The following is a 20,187-nucleotide window of genomic DNA, read 5'->3' as shown; positions in this document are numbered from 1 at the left end:
ACCACGATGTCACAACAAGATGGCTAGGTTGAAACAGCTGATTACAATTTTAATTCTCAAAATGTTCTTTATATATTTTTTTTTAATTCCAAATAAAATACATAAATTTACAATATATAACCTTTAAAGCCCGATAAGCAGATCTGATGATGCAAATAAGGCAATTTGACCATGTCTTTCTTATGGGAGAATATGTAAACAAATCGAAAATTTCATTAGCAAAAGTAGTTATGGATTTCTAATGCACCTCTAGTGGAAATTTCGTTTGGACGCCAATAATATATCTGTTTTCTTTTAGAACAAATATTGCATCAGAACATCGGTGAAAACAGAGAGAATAAAAACACAAGAGAACGAAACTGCGTCAGTAGGTAGCAGGGATGGAAAATGCAGTACTATAGTACTTTTTTCAATACTTTTTCACCCTGGTCAGTACCGTAGTACCCCCGCGAATGATTAAGTACCCTTTGTATAGACATTTTTATTTCTACAGAAAATGTTGCCAACATTTTATTTCTATAGAAAATTTTTTAAAAATTTTATTTTTATAGAAAATTTTGTCAAAATGTTATATCTATAGAAAATTTTGTCAAAATTTTATTTCGGTAGAAAATTTTGTCAAAATTTTATTTCGGTAGAATTTTTTGTCAAAATTTTATATCTATAGAAAATTTTGTCAAAATTTTATATCTATAGAAAATTTTGTCTAAATTTTATATCTATAGACAATTTTGTGAAAATTTTATATCTATAGACAATTTTGTGAAAATTTTATTTCTATAGAAAATTTTGTGAAAATTTTATTTCTATAGAAAATTTTGTGAAAATTTTATATCTATAGAAAATTTTATATCTATAGAAAATTTTGTCAAAATTTTATTTCTATAGAAAATGTTGTCAAAATTTTATTTCTATAGAAAATTTTGCTAAAATTTTATTTCTATAGAAAATGTTGTCAAAATTTTATTTCTATAGAAAATTTTGCTAAAATTTTATTTCTATAGGAATTTTTATCAAAATTTTATTTCTATAGAAATTTTTATCAAAATTTAATTTTTATAGACAATTTTGTCAAAAGTTTATATCTATGGAAAATTTTATCAAAATTTTATTTCTACAGAAAATTTTGTCAAAATTTTATTTCTATAGAAAAATTTTGCTAAAATTTTATTTCTATAGAAATTTTTAGCAAAATTTTATTTCTATAGAAAATTTTGCTAAAATTTTATTTCTATGGAAAATTGTGTGAAAATTTTATTTCTATTTCTCTTCAGAAAATTTATGAAGTACAATTGAGGCAACCGTGATTACAATACTACGGTAGTCTTTGTAAGCGGATATAAAAATAAAAAAATATTTAAAATTGAGGAGTTGACAAACAAAATTTTATTTTCTTTAAAATTCAGTCTAAAAGAGCTCTTAACTATAATCTTCCAATGGAATTTTTGTTGAAATTTAGTGAAAAGTACTTGTTCGATCAAAAAATACTTTCTTTGTACTTTCTTAAAAATTGTATTTTCCATCCCTGGTAGGTAGCAGTCATGAGGAAAATTTCTCTAATATCGTGCAGTTTTTGTCGGCGCTTCTCTCAAATATCATAAAGTTTGCGTCAGCGTCACCCAGTTCAGTTGTCTGCCGGTTTTACGAAACGTAAAGAAAATAGGATTTAGAACCTACTTTGTAATAACAAATGTTGTTTAATATAAATCTTTTCATTCTATTAAATTTTTTGGCAGACAATTTTAAATTATAACTGCCGATGCCTTTGTAAAGAATTTATTACTTTGTAATAACAAATGTTGTTTAATATAAATCTTTTCATTCTATTAATTTTTTTTGGCAGACAATTTGAAATTATAACTGCCAATGCCTTTGTAAAGAATTTATCAAAGTAGCGCTTCGACCGCAACGTCGGTAATACCAAAGCTGCAGGCATTGTGGACATCTATACGGTTGAACTTTGCATTTTCGTAAAGTAACATTTCTCTGATTCACAATAGCCATTTATTGTGATTTATTTGTCCAAATGTGATGATGTTAAGTGTAATAAAGTGTCATCAATAATTTCAAAAACTCCAGTCTTCGTATATAAATAGTTGATGACAGTGTTGGGCAACTTTGTGGAAAACAGTTTTTTTTTTAACTGTATTTTTAGAAGGTAAACGAAATTTCCGCTAAGGCACTGCCTCTCTTATTAAATTTGGAAATATAATAAAATAAATGAAACCAAAAAAATAATAAATTACAAAAGCCATATTTCGTGTGAACCTATAGCTTATTCTAAAACCTAATCCAAATGCAAATTATTCAATTCTTTTTTCAGTGTACACTTTTACACATTCTTAGCATAGTGATATTTGTCACATTAAGGCACTAAATTCGAAATAAGGCTGATTTCATTAAATAATTCTTAAGACATAACATTCGAATGCTAGCCAATAAATTCAAAATTTTGTACAATGTCAAATTGGTGGCTAAATATTATATGTTCCCCATTTGTTTTTTTTCTTTCAATTATTAGTTATTCTAATAACCTATTTAGAATCTAAAATATAAATTGTATACATATACATATATATATATATATATATATAACATTTGTAATACTAATTTGTGGTTTGGGAATTGTGCAGGTGATTCAATTCTCAACAATTCACTTTCTTCTTTTGTTCCTCGCAAAAGACATTCACTTGTCATATTATTGTCGTTTCACCTGTCGCTTTAGCGAAAGATACGCAAAACTCTTGTAGATTAAAACTTGCACTGCCAAAACGGCGAGATTCATTCCATAATTGCCATTTTCCATGCCAAAACTTTTCAAAACTGTTGCAGCATTTCTAAAAAAACATAAAAATATTTTGTTTGATTTAAAAACATTTTCAAGTGTAAATTTCTTTGTCATTTTCTCAACTTACTTGAAGTGGCAATATAAAACATCTTCAGGACACACTGTATCCTGGCGATTATTCGAATACATTGCCAGCACCATATTCTCCAAGCCATATCGTATAGGTGATAAATAAGAAATCATGCGCATAAAATCGGACATGTGATTCAATAGAATAAGGAAGCCAGAGAAGATCAACATAAAACATGTTGTAACGGCTCCAACAAATGTACCATTCTAAAATGCAAAGAAAATAGTAAAGTTTTATTAAATTAAATTTAAAAATTGTATGTTATTGTTATGACTTCACTTCTACACTTAAAAAGAAAATTACTTGAATATAAAGACTTTGACCTTCCCTCAAGGATTTTGATATTGATTCCGAGCCAAAGAAATATGAAAAATTATATTATATAAATAAAGATCGAACTTCTTTAATATAAGGACATTTTCGTTAAAAGAATATACATATTCTTTGCTTTAGAAATTTTTTCTTAAAATTTAGAACACGAATTCCTCCGATAAAGTCGTAAGTCTATGAAGTAAGGCAATTTTTCTTTAATGAAAAGAAAAATTTTTGATTTAAAAAATAATTTTTAATTTAACTGAGATATTGAATTTTTGGATTAGAGATAAAAAGTTTCAAATATAGGCTAAGACTTATTTTGCATCTGCGATTTATAGTACTTTTTTAAATTAAGAAAATATTTCTTTACACAATATTTCAATTTTTTAACCCTCCGATGGGTGGTAATATCTCTATGGACTTTTTGGACTATTATTCATGCATAAATCTCTCCTTTAAAAATAAATTTCCAAATTTCAGACTCGACTTCATGTAGAAATTATAAATTGAAAAACATCTCCTATTTTTGAACGCTAGCTTGCTGTGTAGCAAATATACAAAACGTAAACAAATTTAAGGACAATTTTTCCGAATTATTGGAGCCAAATTGACCTTACATAAATAAAATTTTCTTTCTTGGAAAGATACCTACACTCAAAAAAAAAGTTTACTTGGATCCAAAGATTTTGACCTTCCCTTAAGGATTTTGGTATTGATTCCGAGCCAAAGATGCGACTTCTTTAAGATAAAGACATTTTTTCGTGACCTATGTGGCTTTAAATCTAGGACCAATAAAATTAAAATTAGGATACAGATCTCATTTATAAAATTTCCATTTTTCTAAATCGTCAAAATAAGTTTTAGCCTATATTTGAAGCGTTTTAATCTTAAATTTAAAGTTTCAATATTTCAGTTAATTTAAGGACAATTTCTTTAAATCAAAAATGTGTTTCTTTACTTTAAGGAAAATTAGCCTTAGTTTAAAGACAAGCGACTTTAGCGGAGGGACGCAAATTCTCAAAATTTGTGTCCTAAATTTAATGAAAAAAAATTTTTTTTTGAAGCAAAGATTACAAGCTTTATTTTAATTAAAATTTCATTATTTAAAAAAAAAATGTCCTTAATATTTTGTAAATTTCGCATCCTAAAATTTAGGTTGCATAATCTTTATTATCACGTAAATATTTTTTTCAGTGTAGTTTTAAGTTGAATCACCTATCTATAAGAAAAAAAACGACTTCGTGGAAGGTTTATCGACTTTTGCACAAGGAAAGCAGAGAAATTCGTCTTCTATGCTAAGCAAAATTCGCATTCGTATTTTAAGGACATGGAATCACGACAATATTATTTTTCGGTGTAATCTGCCATGTTTGAGATGATTTAAACTACAGATTTATGCATGAATAAATGGCCTAAAAGTCCACAATGACCTTACCACCACCCATCGGAGGGTTAAACTGGCGCAAAACAAGAAAATGAATATACACTGAAAAAAAAAATTTACGTGATATTAAAGATTATGCAACCTAAATTTTAGGATGCGCAATTTACAAAATATTAAGAACAAATTTCTTTAAAATAATGGCTTTTTAATTAAAACAAAGTTTATAATCTTTACTTCAAAAGTTTTTTTCATTAAATTTAGGACACAAATTTTGTAAATTTGCGTCCCTCCGTTAAAGTCGCATGTCTTTGAACTAAGGTACATTTTCCTTAAAATAAAAAAACACATTTTTGATTTAAAGAAATCGTCCTTAAATTAACTGAACTCTTCAATCTTTAGATTTAAGATAAAACAGCTTCAAATATAGACTAAGAAAATTTAGCATCTTTGGTATAAAGTTTTTTTTTCTTTTTGAATTAATTTTTACTTTGAGGTATCCTCTATAATTTGGATTTTAAACTGGCATTTGTTTGTATGTGAATAGCTTTATTAATATACCGCGAAAAGAAAATGAAAATTCGATAAATGAGATCTAAATCCTAATTTTAATTTTATTGATCCTAGATTTAAGGTCACATGTGTCGCTAAAAAATGTCTTTATTTTAAAAATAAAATACCAAAATCCTTCAGAGAAGGTCAAAATTTTGGATCCAAATAAACTTTTTGTGAGTGTACACAGAACAAAAAGTAAACTGTTTTATAGTAAGAATGAACTACTTCGAATGAAAATTGAACCCAATTTTACTCCATATTTAGAGATTTCCACAAAGCGTTATTAAAGCCAGGAAAATTTAATACCTTGGTGTACTTTTTAACTACAACTCACGAATTTACACCCTGCCATAGGAGAAAAAATGAATTAAAAGTAAAGAAAACCATTCTGTAGTTATTATTATTAGTTTATTTAAAATCATAATAAATTATGAAGATATATATAAAAAAATAAAGGTACTAACAACTAAGGTTTTCGACCTAGTTCTATAGTTAATTATTACTTTTTGGGAATCGTACGAAAATTTTCTTTTGCATTAGTTCATATTGAACTTATGTGTAAGGTCATTGAACTTTATACCCACGTTTTGTTGTTAAAATGTTTGAGACATACTTAAAAAAAATTCAATGAGCATTGGAAAAGATCGAAAAAATAAAAAAATTAACCACAAACAAATAATTTGTTTGCAATAAAGTAGTTATTATACCCTGTGCCACACTGTGGAACAGGGTATTATAAGTTAGTGCATATGTTTGCAACACCCAGAAAGAGACGAGATAGACACATGGTGTCTTTGGCAATAATGCTCAGGGTGGGTCCCTGAGTCGATCTAGCCATGTCCGTCTGTCTGTGAACACATTTTTGTGATCAAAGTCTAGGTCGCAGTTTAAGTCCAATCGCCTTCAAATTTGGCACAAGTTCCTGTTTTGGGTCAGAATAGAACCCTATTGATTTTGGAAGAAATTGGTTCAGATTTATATATAGCTCCCATATATATCTTTCGCCCGATATGCATTTATATGGACCCAGAAGCCAGAGTTTTACCCTGATTTGCATGAAATTTTGCACGAGAAGAACAATAAGTACTATAGTCAGGTGTGCCAAATGTGATTGAAATCGGTTTAGATTGACATATAGCTCTCATATACATCTTCAGCCCGATATAGACTTTTATGACCCCAGAAGCCAGAGTTTTAGCCCAATTTGGTTGAAATTTTGCACTAGGAGTACAATTAGTAGTATTGTCAAGTGTGCTAAATTTTATTGAAATCGGTTCTATATATATCTTTCGCCCGATTTTCCGTCATATGACCACAGAGTTCAAAGTTGTAGTCCGATTTAAGTGAAATTGTGCAAAGGGAGTAGAATTAAAATATTAATTATGCATGTCAAATTTGGTTGAAATCGGTTCAGATTTCTATATAGCTCTCCATATATATGGTTTTCAGATTTGGGCAAAAATTACCAAAATACCCACATGTTCCTTATAAAATTGCCACTGCTAAGTCGAAAACTTGTAAAAGTGACTCAAATTTTCTTTTATTTCTAATACATATCTATCGACCGATAAATCTTAAATACACTTTTGCGAAGTTGCCTCAAAATTGCTTCAGATTTAAATGTTTCCCATATTTTTTTACTAACATAATGTACCATATCAGGGCATTAGCCGACTTAAATTTTAAGTCTATAGATTATAAATTTTGTTCAGATGAATCATATTTAAATGTATGTGTTTGGGACAAAATCCTTTATATATAGCGCCCAACACATTTGACGGATTTGATATAGTATCGAAAATGTGGATTTACAAAGTGATGCAGGGTATAATATAGTCGGCCCCGCCTGACTTTAGACTTTCCTTACTTGTTTAAATTCAGGGTGGATAAATAAGATGCATATCTTCTGGCGATTTCGATTTGGAAAAAAGGTGCAACATTCTCGAAATTGATTGCAACATATCAAGGACACTGTCATAGATTTTGGATCCTTTATACCTCACAATATTATAAATTAACAATAACTTTAGAATTACACTATCATTTGGGCGAAATGTCAATTAGGGAAAAAGTAGTGTAACACCAAGGCAACATATTTTTTGCGAATCGAAAACGCCTTTAATTTTAATTTTATAGAGCCTGGATTAATGGACCAATCCATGGAAAGATATACATAATATTCGGTACACCTATTTGATGTCCTCTAGATATCCATTTTCAGTAAAATCTGATAAAAAATTGAATCAAAAAAAATTTAAGTAGCCTTCCTCAACATCGTGAAAACTCTTCAAGACTCATGACTGATAACAAAAACAACTATCCATCTCGGATCGGTAGCGACATTTTCGTTAGAAGTGCACTGGGACTAATGCTACACAGAAGAAAATTTCACGAAAATTTTTCCAATTAAAATTTTAATTGAGTTTTAAAAAATATTCAATAAAAATTTAATTTATTCAACAATTTTTTTTAATTGAAACAAAAATCAATCGCAAAAATTAATAGTATCAATAAATTTTTTTTTTGGATCAATTAATTTTTTAATTGATACTATCATTTCTATGATTGAAGACATTTCAATTAAAAAATTATTTGGATCAATTAATTTCGTGATTGAATCAGAATTTTTTTTGTGTGTAGGGTCGGTACTATTAATACATATTTGGTTTTCGTATTAAAATTTTCGTTGTTTCTTTACGAAAACGATTAAGTCACTTTATAAATTTTCAATCTTGAAGATTAGCACAAATGAGATGTTCTGGGTAGACTAACAATGCTACGATGTTCTGTACAGCTCACACAAATGTTACATACAGTACTAAACGAAAACTAAGCTAATGTTATATACTGTAAATATACTTACCACTGGATTCATTAATGTTCCCAAGAATATACCCAAGGCATCAGCGCATACTGTCAAAATCATACTGGTCAAGATCATTTTGACAAATCTTTCCAATTCCAATGGTTGATCGGTCATGATGTAGGCTATTGTCATATACACCGAAGATAAAATAATCTACACCGAGAAAAAAAAGCAATCGATATTTTAAAACAATTAAAGAAAAATACTATATGCACTTACATGGACCGGTGTTGAGGTTATCATGGTGGCTAAGTAATAGGTTCGAAGCTTGTACCAATTGTTAAATGATTCCTTCTTGATAATCGCTATTTCTTGAGGAACTAGGAATGAAATGACAAATTAGCTTAGATTTCGAATAATTTACCAGCAAACTTACATCTTAAAACACCCGGCATTATAGTTGTATACCATAGGTAAAGACTATGAACTAAAAAGGAGCCGAAGTTAGATAATTGTTTGTCGGCATTGGAACCAGAGTCACCGAATAAAAGACCAATTAAAATGGCGCATAAAATGTGCATTAGTAATTTAATATGTGTGAAAGACTATAAAAAAAATAAATTTTATTGTAAGACACAATTTTCAATCGGCCATTAGGTGATCTTACCCAATCCCGAAATATTTGAACATGACAGCGGCCAATCAATAGCCAGAGGCGTATCCATTCTGGTGGTGGGTATATATGAGAAGTAGCTAAGGCCGTATTCGAATTCATGTGCTTGCCATTTGTCTCTCCTGAAGCTTCAGAGATTTTGTCACCAGCTGCAATCGCAGTCCTGCTGCGACTATTGAAATGGCGCCATTCTGGTTTTTGGGCCGCTTCTGCTAGAGCATTGGTATAATCGCCATAATCACCGTTTACACATTCAAGTACTGAAATAGAAACAATCAACCCCATGTTATTAATTCAGTTCAAAAGATCCCTCAAATTATACTCACAAAAGTCAGCTGGATTATGATATGGTGGACATTCTAAGCCTACAGATTTAAAATAATCCACAGTTCGATCCGGTGTACCTTGGTATGTGCAATAGCCTTTACTCATGACATAGATCTGATTGAAAAGATTATAAATATTTGAGGACGGTTGGTGAATGGTGCAGACAATGGTGCGACCCTGACTGGCCAGTGTTTGCAAGAGTTTAATGGTATCAAAGGAGCTGGAACTGTCAAGACCTCTGCAAAAAAAGAAATAATTTGTGAACAAATAAATAAATAAAAATGAAATGAAAATAATAAATGAATAAAAAATTCTATATCCTGAAATTACAAAGTAAGAGAAATTTGCAATAGTTAGGTTATTTTATGGCGGCAAACTGTTTTATTGACACATTTACTTGGTGTTCTCTTAACCCCTGCATTTCTTCCGTCGACATTTACACGCTCACAAAAAATCTCTTCTGTAACATATACTCCCAAACATATTTTGCTTCAAGCATATATATTTTTGGGTATTGCCCAAACATTTATATGTTTGATCTCTTCCAATATATAATATGTTTGAAAGCATATTGGTCTAAACAATATATGTTTGGGTAGTCTAAGTTCCAAACATTTTGTATTTTTGCATTCAAATTCAATAATGTTGTCTTCCAAAAAAAATATGTTATTATGTGAACATATAATATGTTTGGAAGCATTTTGCACCCAAAAATATTATATGCTTAAAAAAAATTCTCCCAAACAATATTGTGCTCAAAATTTTATTTATTTATTTATATATTTACAATCATAATGAATTATGAAAATAAACAGGTAATATAGGTGCTAACAACATAGGTTTTCGACCTGAATGCTCAAAATTTTGTTTCTGCCCAATTGTATCTTCCCCGACATCTTTCTCACTTCCACGAGATTTTTTAGTTCTTAGCACCTTTTTCTGTAATACAAACATTGTAGAAGAAATTATTCAATTTTATGATTTTTTTTTATTTTAATTTTACCTTTTGCCGGACGGGGATTCGAACAGCGGACCACACAGTTTGTAAGGATCAAAGAAGTAGCTGATCAATTGCCCAAGGAAAAATAAAATGTTAATTTTGTAATAACAAGCAACAACCACCAACTTAATTCAATATCGCTCCCTGTTAAATAGCGCTCCAAGCTACTAAACACATATATGTTTATAGGCTATTTCTAAATTAATATATGTTTGCATCCAAGCATATTATATTTACAAACATTTTATGTCCCAAACATAATATGTTCTAACATATTAACATATATGTCCCAAACATGTTATGCTAGTTTATGAACATTATATGCTTGCACTTAAAAATATTGTGTTTAAAAATTTGTGTTCCAAACATATAATGTTTATAGCCAAACATATGAAAAACAGTCTTTTTCATCCGTGTAGCTTTCTCACGTAGTATGACTTTGCATGTAGCATATAAGGCCTTGCTAATTCATCCGCTCTCCAGTTCGCCGTGGTCAGCTCATCCATCTCGTAGAGAGATTTACGGCTTCCCAAGGGTGCAATGAGCATCGGAGAGGTAGTAAAGCGCAATATTTTTTCCTTTTTTAATTTTATTGCTCAAAAGAAAAAACTGTTGGAAATAACATACAATTTTAGTATCAGTTTAGATTTGTTCAAATTGGATATCTGTGGCACCGATTATGGCCTTCAAATTCATCATACGCTACACGAAAGTGGCTATGCGGTATTTCTGGCCATTGCCGGCGAAGCAACGTCTTGAGATGACAAAACGCCCAGACGCAGAACTCCAACGAAGAATGATCTGATATCAGGAGATTTAGGTGGCCAATAGGTAGAAATGAAGCACGGAAACTTCTTTTTAAGCCAATCATTATAGACGCATTCTGAGTGCGATGGTGCTGAGTGTCATTGGAATGTCCATGGACTCCGAAATATTTGTCTGCCCAAGGCTTCAATACTGTAATTAGGACATTATTTCGACAATATTCCGCATTAAGTTTGGCCCCACGATCGATGAATACAAGCGAGTAGCCTCCATTGGCCGTTACGGTGACCCACACCATTACCATCGTTGGCGCTTGAGTTCTGGTGGCTAATTTTTTGTTTGTTCGCAAACTGCTCAATTTGGAATGGCTTCACATCGGAGAAACCCAAATTTGGTTACTGTACACTTTCGTGGAAGCGAAGAAACTCCTTGGCTCTTTCGAGTCTATCTTTTTTCTGCATTAGCGACTTCTTGCAAATTTTGGAACATCGATGGATTTAGTCCAAGCTAATTTTTCACTACGTGTTTCATCCGTACTCGCGATATGTTCAGCTCACAAATTTTTTCTACCACTGAGTATTTCGTAGTTGCTCGTTACCAGTATCGCGATTTCCGGTCAAATATAAAGCAATCACACTATCACGTTTAGGGTATATAAGTTATAGTGGCAGCCCAATATGTCAGGCTCACATAGACTATTTAATCCATTGTGATACCACAGTGATGAACTTCTCTCTTATCACTGAGTGCTGCGAGATTCTATGTTTAGCTCAATGACAAGGAACCTCTTTTTGTAGCCGAGTCCGAGCGGAGAAACCACTTAGAGAAGCTTTTGAAACACTCAGAAATGTCACCAGCATTACTAAGAGGGGACAATCCACCGCTGAAGAAATTTTTGGTGTTTGATCGAAACTGGGATTGAACCCATTACCCTTGGCATGCAAGGTGAGCATGCTAACTATTGCAACACTGTGGCTCCCACTATCACGTTTGAATTCCATATTTGCTGCAGAATTAAATGCTTGTAAACAATAAAATGAACTGTCACTGGAATAAATCTATCTGCTGTCAGACCAACGGTTAACAAATTGAAGTTGATTTCAATACATATCAGCCACACCGTGTGGAGGCTGTGCCAGAATATGAACAAGTATAAGTCACATTTAGCTTATCTATAACACTGCGTACTAAAATTTCAGAAAATTGTGGTATCTATATCCTCAAGAAGCAAAATCGGGGTAGGTTAGGTGGCAGCCCGATGTATCAGGCTCACTTAGACTATTCAGTCCATTGTGATACCACAGTGGTGAACTTCTCTCTTATCACTGAGTGCTGCCCGATTCCATGTTAAGCTCAATGACAAGGGACCTCCTTTTTATAGCCGAGTCCGAACGGCATTCCACATTGTGGTGAAACCACTTAGAGAAGCTTTGAAACCCTCCGAAATGTCACCAGCATTACTGAGGTGGGATAATCCACCGTTGAAAAACTTTTTGGTGTTCGGTCGTAGCAGGAATAGAACCCACGACCTTGTGTATGCAAGGCGGGCATGTTAACCATTGCACCACGGAGCCACCGTTACCGTTGGTTAACGGGGTAACAGTCCATATGGGAGCTATAGCAGAATATGGACCAATATCAACCAAATTTAAGATATCTAAAATACCTCTGGATTTCTAAAATCAGACCGGACTGGATTTCTAAAATCAGATCGGTTAAAATTGCGGCGTCTAGATGTTCAAGAACTCAAATCGGCCGATGTGATTATCAGTGGGCTGCATCAAGTCATACGAACTTTCAGGGCGGTAGCTTCATCTATCTATATATATATAAAATTCAATCTATGTTTGTTTATTTTTTTGTTTGTTTGTTTGTATGTTCCGAGTTGGCTCCGAAACGGCTGAACCGATTTACTTGAAACTTTCAGAGATCGTATGGGGCGTTCATGTGGTGAAAATAGGGTACCTCATTTTTTGACACCTGGTCGCGGAGGGGGACCTCCCCTTTGTCAGACTTTTTGAAAATTGGACCAAAGTTGACCGATTTGTTTGAAATTTTCATTGAAGGTTGGTTTTGGTATCTAGACAAACATCCGCTACTTTATATTTCGATATTTTGTGGCGGAGGGGGACCTCCCCTTTGTTCGACTTATTTTAAAGTACAGTGAAAAAACTAAAATTCTCTAAATTATCTGAGATTTACAGAGAACATGCGGTGAGGTTATGGAATTAATATGGGGTACCTGATGGTTTCATATGTGGACGGGGAGGGGGACCTCCCCCTTGCCCTACTTTTTTTATACTTGGAACAAAATTATGCGATTTGTTTGAAATTTTTATTGAATGTTGGGGTTGGCATCTAGACAAAAATCCGCTGCATTATTGTTCGATATTTGGTCGGGGAGGGGGACCACTTTGCCCGACTTTTTTTTTTAAGTACAGTGAAAACAAAACTAAACTCCCCCGACTGAAATTTTACGGAAAAATTAGTGAGGTTATGATATTTATATCAGGTTCCTAATTTTTTAATAAAAATAAAAGGACATAGGGAGACATCCGCTTCTCTTAAGTAACTACATACAGAGAAACAATTAAACTTTACCGAGTTACTTGAAATTTACAGAGGACTGGGGAGAGGTTACGATATTAATAGTTGATACCTGATTTTGTGATATTTGGACGGAAGAGAGGCCGCCCCTTTAGACTTATAATTTGCTTGACATTTTCTGGGACGTTTACAAAAGATACGTTACATGACTTTTAAATATTTGGTCGGGGAGTAGGTCCTCCTCTAAAACTGCAAAAAAAAACAAAAATTCTTAAGTTTTCTTCAAATTTACAAAGGCAGTGGAGGAAGGTTATCAACGAAGGGAAGTTTCAAGAATTTTCAGGGAAGGTTAGGGTTGCTATTCACTACGGTGTTTGTCGATATTGTATCGGGGAAATTGACGTCCCTTTAAAACAATAAGCAAAATTTAAACATCTCCGATCTACTCTAAATTTGCAGGGAACGTGGGAGGAGGTGATTAAATTTATACATGATTTTTAAATTAGTATATGATTTTTCGATATCTGGTTGGAGAAGGGGAAAATTGAAATAAACTTTGTCGACTTACTTCGATTGAATTTATAGGGACCATTGAGTAGTTATGAAATTATGTTAATATATTGTACGTGATAGTCCGATATCAGGTCAGAGTGGAGCGAAGGTGGGGAGAGGGTTCCCTTTTGTCCGTTTTTTTTTCTTAAATTGAAAGTAGAGGGTTGTCCGTAAATGGGAATTTTATGATTTTTGCACAGGCTTCTGTCAGACTTCTTTTTAGTAAAGAACTTAAATTTACATGAAATTGGCAGAGGGTGCATCATTTTCCAACATTTTAGCAAATGTTAATGTTGTAAAATTGTTTACTTCTTTTGCTTTTTCCGATTTATTGGATGAGAATTCTTTGTATGTTATTGTAATATAGTGCTTAATTATCAGATACGTCGAGGAGAAGGATACCTTTCCTTGACAAACCTCACTTAAAATTCACAAGAAATTTAGAAGATTGTCCAACTACTTGAATACAGAACATTATTTAAAAAATTTGGAGGAAAGGGTACACCCCCTCCCCGACATTTTTTAAGACGAACGGTTTTACATATGCATATCCGCCGTATTTGTACCTATAAACGAAAAAGCAAGTAGTCCGATTTGTTTGAAAGAATTCAAATCTTTTCGAATTTGTTCACCCAGAGAAGGAATATGATCACCTCAAACATGTTTTAAGAGCAAAATGTTATTTTTGGGTGCTGACCATGTAACATGGTTTTCGCAACCATGTTATTTTCTCGGAAATCATGTATCTGATTTCGACAAGCAGGTTATATTTGACGAGAAAATAACATTATAGTGACAAACATGTTTGAGGTGATCATATTCCTTCTCAGCGTGTTTTCAGCACGACGAATATGGTTGACTAAGTTAATGCAAAATGCTCCTACACCCTCAAAAAAAAATCGCTTCTCTAACATATGTTACAAACATATTTTGCAGGAAGCACATATATTATTGGATACTGCCGAAACATTAATATGTTTGTTTTATGTGAACATTAGACCTGTCCAGATTTCCAAAGTTCACATTTTTTAATGAGCACTTACAGTTTTAGAATCTCTCAATGATTGTAATAAGAGTTATGAAAAAAGATTTTGAAAAACTTTTGCCAAAAAGTTGCTCAACGCGGTTGAAGTCAGGATTTTGGCAATTTTCGAAACTTTTAAAGGTATACGTACAAACAAAATTTTAAATAATTTATTAATAAATATAAGAAATATCTAAAAGCGCAATCTTTGAGCTAAATGCTCAAGCAAATAATAAAAAAATCAAAACGTGAAATTTATTGAGCCGTTTGCTTGCTGTAGCCTCTGGAAATCAAAAAATGCAGAAAATTTCCGCAATTTTTTTTCAATGCATTATATGTTTTCGAAAAAAAAATTTATATACGTGTGCATATTTTTTATATATTCTTGGAACAATAAGGTAAAAAAAAATTTAGATTAAGAATTTTTGGATGTGTCATTAGTCGCTAAAAAATTAATTTCTAAAAGTCAAAGCAATAATAAGATAGATTAAAATTTTTAAAAAGTGCCACATATAACTAAAAGTAAAATATTTAAGTGATACCTTTCATAAAGAAATTAATTTTTTAGCGACTAATGACACATCCAAAAATTCTTAATCTAAATTTTTTTTATACCTTATTGTTCCAAGAATATATAAAAAATATGCAAACGTATATAAATTCTTTTTTTTCGAAAAAAATATAATGCATTGAAAAAAAAAATTGCGGAAATTTTCTGCATTTTTTTATTTCCAGAGGCTACAGCAAGCAAACGGCTCAATAAATTTCACGTTTTGAATTTTTTATTATTTGCTTGAGCATTTAGCTCAAAGATTGCGCTTTTAGATATTTCTTATATTTACTAATAAATTATTTAAAATTTTGTTTGTACGTATACCTTTAAAATTTTCGAAAATTGCCAAAATCCTGACTTCAACCGCGTTGAGCAACTTTTTGGCAAAAATTTTTCAAAATCTTTTTTCACAGTTTTTATTACAATCATTGAGAGATTCTAAAACTGTAAGTGCTTATTAAAAAATTTGTGTTTTGAAAAATCTCATACATTTCCTGGACAGGTCTAGTGAACATATTATATGTTTGGAAGCATTTTGAGCCCAAAAATATTATATGCTTGGAAGAATTTTCCCCAAAAAAGATTGTGCTCATTCCCTAACTAATTTTCACTTCCACGAAATTTTTAGTTCTTGGTACCTTTTTCTGTAATTCAATTCAAAATGTGTGTCCATAATGCCAAAATGATAAACAAAACATTTGTCCACACATACATAAAATTCTTCTCTCAAGGCGAAAACACATGCTGTTTTTTTTTTTAAATCTCTATGCTCTTGGTTCCGAATGTCTATTCTCTTTACTCCGAATACTCATTCTAATATTCAAATTATATAATATTTAGACTTAAACATATCAAATTTTTGGTATTATCATAAAGCAGTTTTCGGATACAACATACAACTGTTTCACAGAAATTGTAAACATATATATGTTTACTCGAAATTTGTAAATTTATATATATTTACATTCACACATATTATTTTTATGAAGAACATTACATGTTGGCACTCAAATATATTATGTTTAAAAATTGTGCCCGAAACATATTTTGTTTAGATCGGAACATATGAAAAACATATTTTTCTAACAGTGTACAAATACGCTTCGGAAGGCGCAGCGAAGCGGGCCGGGTTACGCTAGTAATTAGTAATTACAACAGACGTAAATCGTTGATAGCCTTGGAATTTTATCCTAATTAAAAATATACATACTTTCTAGGGTCGGTATTTCGATGTATTAGAAACGGAATGGCAAACCTATTCCGTGTTGGTTATACAAATCTTAGTCATATTTTTCTGTATAAGGTATAAGGGGAATACCAGATTTATTTTTCTGAAGAGAAATTCTTATCAGTCAACCTTTTCATGGGTCTTTGTATTTAGTTTTTTTTTTGTTACTAAAATAAACTTACGTGGTGGGTTCATCTAAAAACAATACGGCAGGATTATCAATAAGTTCTAAGGCAATCGATAAACGCTTCTTTTGTCCACCTGATAGTCGATTACAGCGAGTATGTTTTGCTTTGGCCAACTTTAGGGTATCCAAAATTTGTTCAATCTGCAATATCAACAATAAATTGAATAGGAATTATTTTTTGCGAAACTATATCAAGAAATATGTTTTTCTATAAACTTACCAATAATTTTCGATCTCTTATAGGCATAGAATTATTTGAAATTTTTAAGCTGGCTGCCAACATCATGGTCTCTTCAACAGTGAACCATCCATAAAAATGATCATCCTGCATTATGTAACAACATAATTTGCGTGCTTTTGGAGCATTGCCAAATTGTATGTTTCCGGAAACACCAACTTTTCTGAAAATTTAAGGAAAAAATATTTTCCAATAAATCCCATTTTGAAACCCGAGCTCGACAACTCACGTAAATCCTGTTAAGATATTCATTAGACTTGATTTGCCTGCTCCTGATGGTCCCATAATGGCTGTAAGTTCTCCTGAACGAAATGTTCCAGAAATTCCTTTAAGTACTACTTTCTTCTCTGTAATGACAATTAAGACAATATGAAACAGTTAATAAAATGATGGAGAAATAAAAAAATATGCCAAATATTTAGAGGTTTATAGCGGATAACAATAATTGAGATTTTGGGCTTCCATGGCCGCTTATCATTATTTTCATTTGGGTAATATACCTCTAATATTGCTTTATACTTTTGTGAACGAACTTAACACCTCCACTGTAAATCTATGCTGATTTAGTGTTCTCAACAAGTAAATATGGCCGAAAGTTCGGCCAGGACGAATCTTATGTACCCTCCTCCACCATGGATTGTGCACAAAGTTCTACAAAAGGCTGTCATCCACAATTACGAATTACTTGGATTGTGGTAAAAGTCAGTAACCAAAAAAATCGAAAATAGTAAAACAATATGGCAACCCTTTTGACCCTTTCAGACCGCTGAAGTGGCAACTCTTTGTTGTTAAATTTTATCTTGAATTCATAGTTAAGCAATATGCTTCAGAGATAGCGCTAGTAAAAAGAACAGTTTTTAAGTTATTAACTTAATTTAAAACAAATAAAGAAAGTCTAAAGTCGGTCGGGTCCGACTATATTATACCCTGCAACACTTTGTAGATCCACATTTTCGATACTATATCAAATCCGTCCAATGTGTTGGGTGCTATATATAAAGGTTTTTGTCCCAAATTCATACATTTAAATCTGACTTCATCTGAACAAAATTTATAATCTAACATATAGACTTACCTCAATATTCATAAAATTTTATGTAAACTTTAAACCTACTATAACCATACAAGTTCCTTCGATAAACTGTCAGAAAATTATTATGAATATGGGCTTTAAAATTTAAGTCGGCTAATGCCCTGGGATGGTACACAATGTTAGTAAAAAACAAGTATATACAGTAGTAAGTTCGGCCGGGCCGTATCTTAAATACCCACCACCATGAATCAAATATAATAGTTTCCTTTGAAAATTTCAGGGGGGTTTGATGACAGATATTAACCCAAGGAGATCAGTTCAACCAGTACGCTTCCCACCGATAAATGTAAAGATTTTACCTATGAAGACTAGATCAGATTCTGCACTTATAAGAACCATTTTTTGTTTGAGTTTTAGAGGAATAATAAACATCTCTTGTAAGTTTGCAAGAAAATGATGAAACAACGCCTTGATTTGAAATCTGAAATCTGTAGATTTTCATCCCAATTATTTAAATGATTACGAGAGGTAAAATCTGGAATCTTGCATTCAGTTTCAAGCAATTTTCATGATCAGTGCGCCTTCTATACGCTCAATAAGTGAAATCGGTCTATATGGAGGCCTTACTAAATGGACCGATAAAATTAAATCATATATGTTACACTTTGTTATGGGTCTAAAATGCCAGTATATTTTCAATTTGTGGCAAATCGGATAAAAACTACAATTTCTAGAAACCCTAGGAGTTAAATCGGGAGTTCGGTGTAATGGGGGCTATTCCAAAACATGGAAGGATACACACAGTATTCAGCACATCTAATTGTAGTTCTAGAATCTAGGGCCCAAATCGGAGGGCCGGTTTATAAGAGGGCTATATTAAAAACTGTACCGATACACAATATATTCGGCACACTCTTTATGGTCCTAGAATACCTCTAGATTTCCAATTTCAGGCACATTGGAAAAAAACTACGGAATCTAGAAGACCAAGAAGTAAAATCGGGAGATTTGTCTATATGGGGGCTATATGAAAACATGGACCGGTACTCACCATTTTCGACACACGTCTTTATGGTCCAAGAATACCTCTAGATTTCCAATTTCAGGCAAGTTAGATCGGTCAGGACGAATCTTATGTACCCTCCACCATGGATTGCGTAGAAACTTCTACTACAGACTGTCATCCACAATCGAATTACTTGGGTTGCGGTAACACTTGCCGATGGCAACGAAACTTAAAACTTCGTACGTATATAATTCAGTTTGACAAAATTTTCTATAGAAATAAAATTTTGACAAAATTTTCTCTAGAAATAAAATTTTAACAAAATTTTCTATATCAAATTTTCTATAGAAATAACATGTTGACCAAATTTTCTATAGAAATAACATTTTGACAAAATTTTCTATAGAAATAAAATCTTGAAAAAATTTTGTATAGTTATAAAATTTTGACAAAATTTTCCACAGTAATAAAATTTTGACAAAATTTTCTATAGAAATAAAATTTTGGTAGATTATTTTTGGGGATCGGCTATATATAACTATAGACCGATATGGACGAATTTTGGCATGGTTGTTAGCGGTCATATACTAGCGCAATGGTCCAAATTTCGCCACGTACCAAATTTCAACCGGATCGGATGAATTTTGCTCCTACAAGAGCTACGGGGGTCAAATCTGGGGATCGGTTTAAGTGGGGGTTATATATAATTAAGACCAGTATGGACCAATTTTTGCATGGTTGTTAGAGACCATATACTAACACCACGTACCAACCGGATCAGGTGAATTTTGCTCTTCCAAGGGGCTTCGAAGGTCAAATCTGGGGATCGGTTTATATGGGAGCTACATGTAATTATGGACCGATATGGACTAATTCCTGCATGGTTGTTAGAGACCATAAACTAACACCACGTACCAAATTTCAACCGAATCGGATGAATTTTGCTCATCCATGATGCTACGGAGGTCAAATCTGGGGATCGGTTTATATGGGGTCTATATATAATTATGAACCGATGTGGACCAATTTTGGCATGGTTGTTAGAGACCACATACTACACCATTTACCAAATTTCAGCC

General features: G+C 32.1%; 1 protein-coding gene across 2 annotated transcripts in view; it reads right to left on the bottom strand.

Moving 5' to 3' along the window:
* Positions 1-1,363: 1,363 nt before the first annotated feature.
* Positions 1,364-20,187, bottom strand: part of LOC142226183 (ATP-binding cassette sub-family G member 1) — a 176,485-nt gene continuing 157,661 nt past the window's right edge. For both annotated transcript variants that reach the window (XM_075296067.1, XM_075296068.1), the window contains 10 exons: positions 17,299-17,416; positions 17,052-17,232; positions 16,827-16,972; positions 8,975-9,213; positions 8,643-8,908; positions 8,412-8,580; positions 8,255-8,355; positions 8,033-8,188; positions 2,916-3,124; positions 1,364-2,837 (listed from right to left, as the gene is read on the bottom strand). In XM_075296067.1, the coding sequence (XP_075152182.1) occupies positions 2,699-2,837; positions 2,916-3,124; positions 8,033-8,188; positions 8,255-8,355; positions 8,412-8,580; positions 8,643-8,908; positions 8,975-9,213; positions 16,827-16,972; positions 17,052-17,232; positions 17,299-17,416 (1,724 nt within the window). In that variant the 3' untranslated portion in view covers positions 1,364-2,698. The remainder of the gene's footprint in view (positions 2,838-2,915; positions 3,125-8,032; positions 8,189-8,254; positions 8,356-8,411; positions 8,581-8,642; positions 8,909-8,974; positions 9,214-16,826; positions 16,973-17,051; positions 17,233-17,298; positions 17,417-20,187) is intronic.

This window comes from Haematobia irritans, chromosome 2 (genome assembly GCF_050003625.1).
Source record: "Haematobia irritans isolate KBUSLIRL chromosome 2, ASM5000362v1, whole genome shotgun sequence".
In the NCBI taxonomy this organism is placed as follows: Eukaryota; Metazoa; Arthropoda; class Insecta; order Diptera; family Muscidae; genus Haematobia; species Haematobia irritans.
The sequence above is the reverse complement of the archived record's forward strand: the minus strand, read 5'-3'. Positions and strand labels throughout refer to the sequence as shown.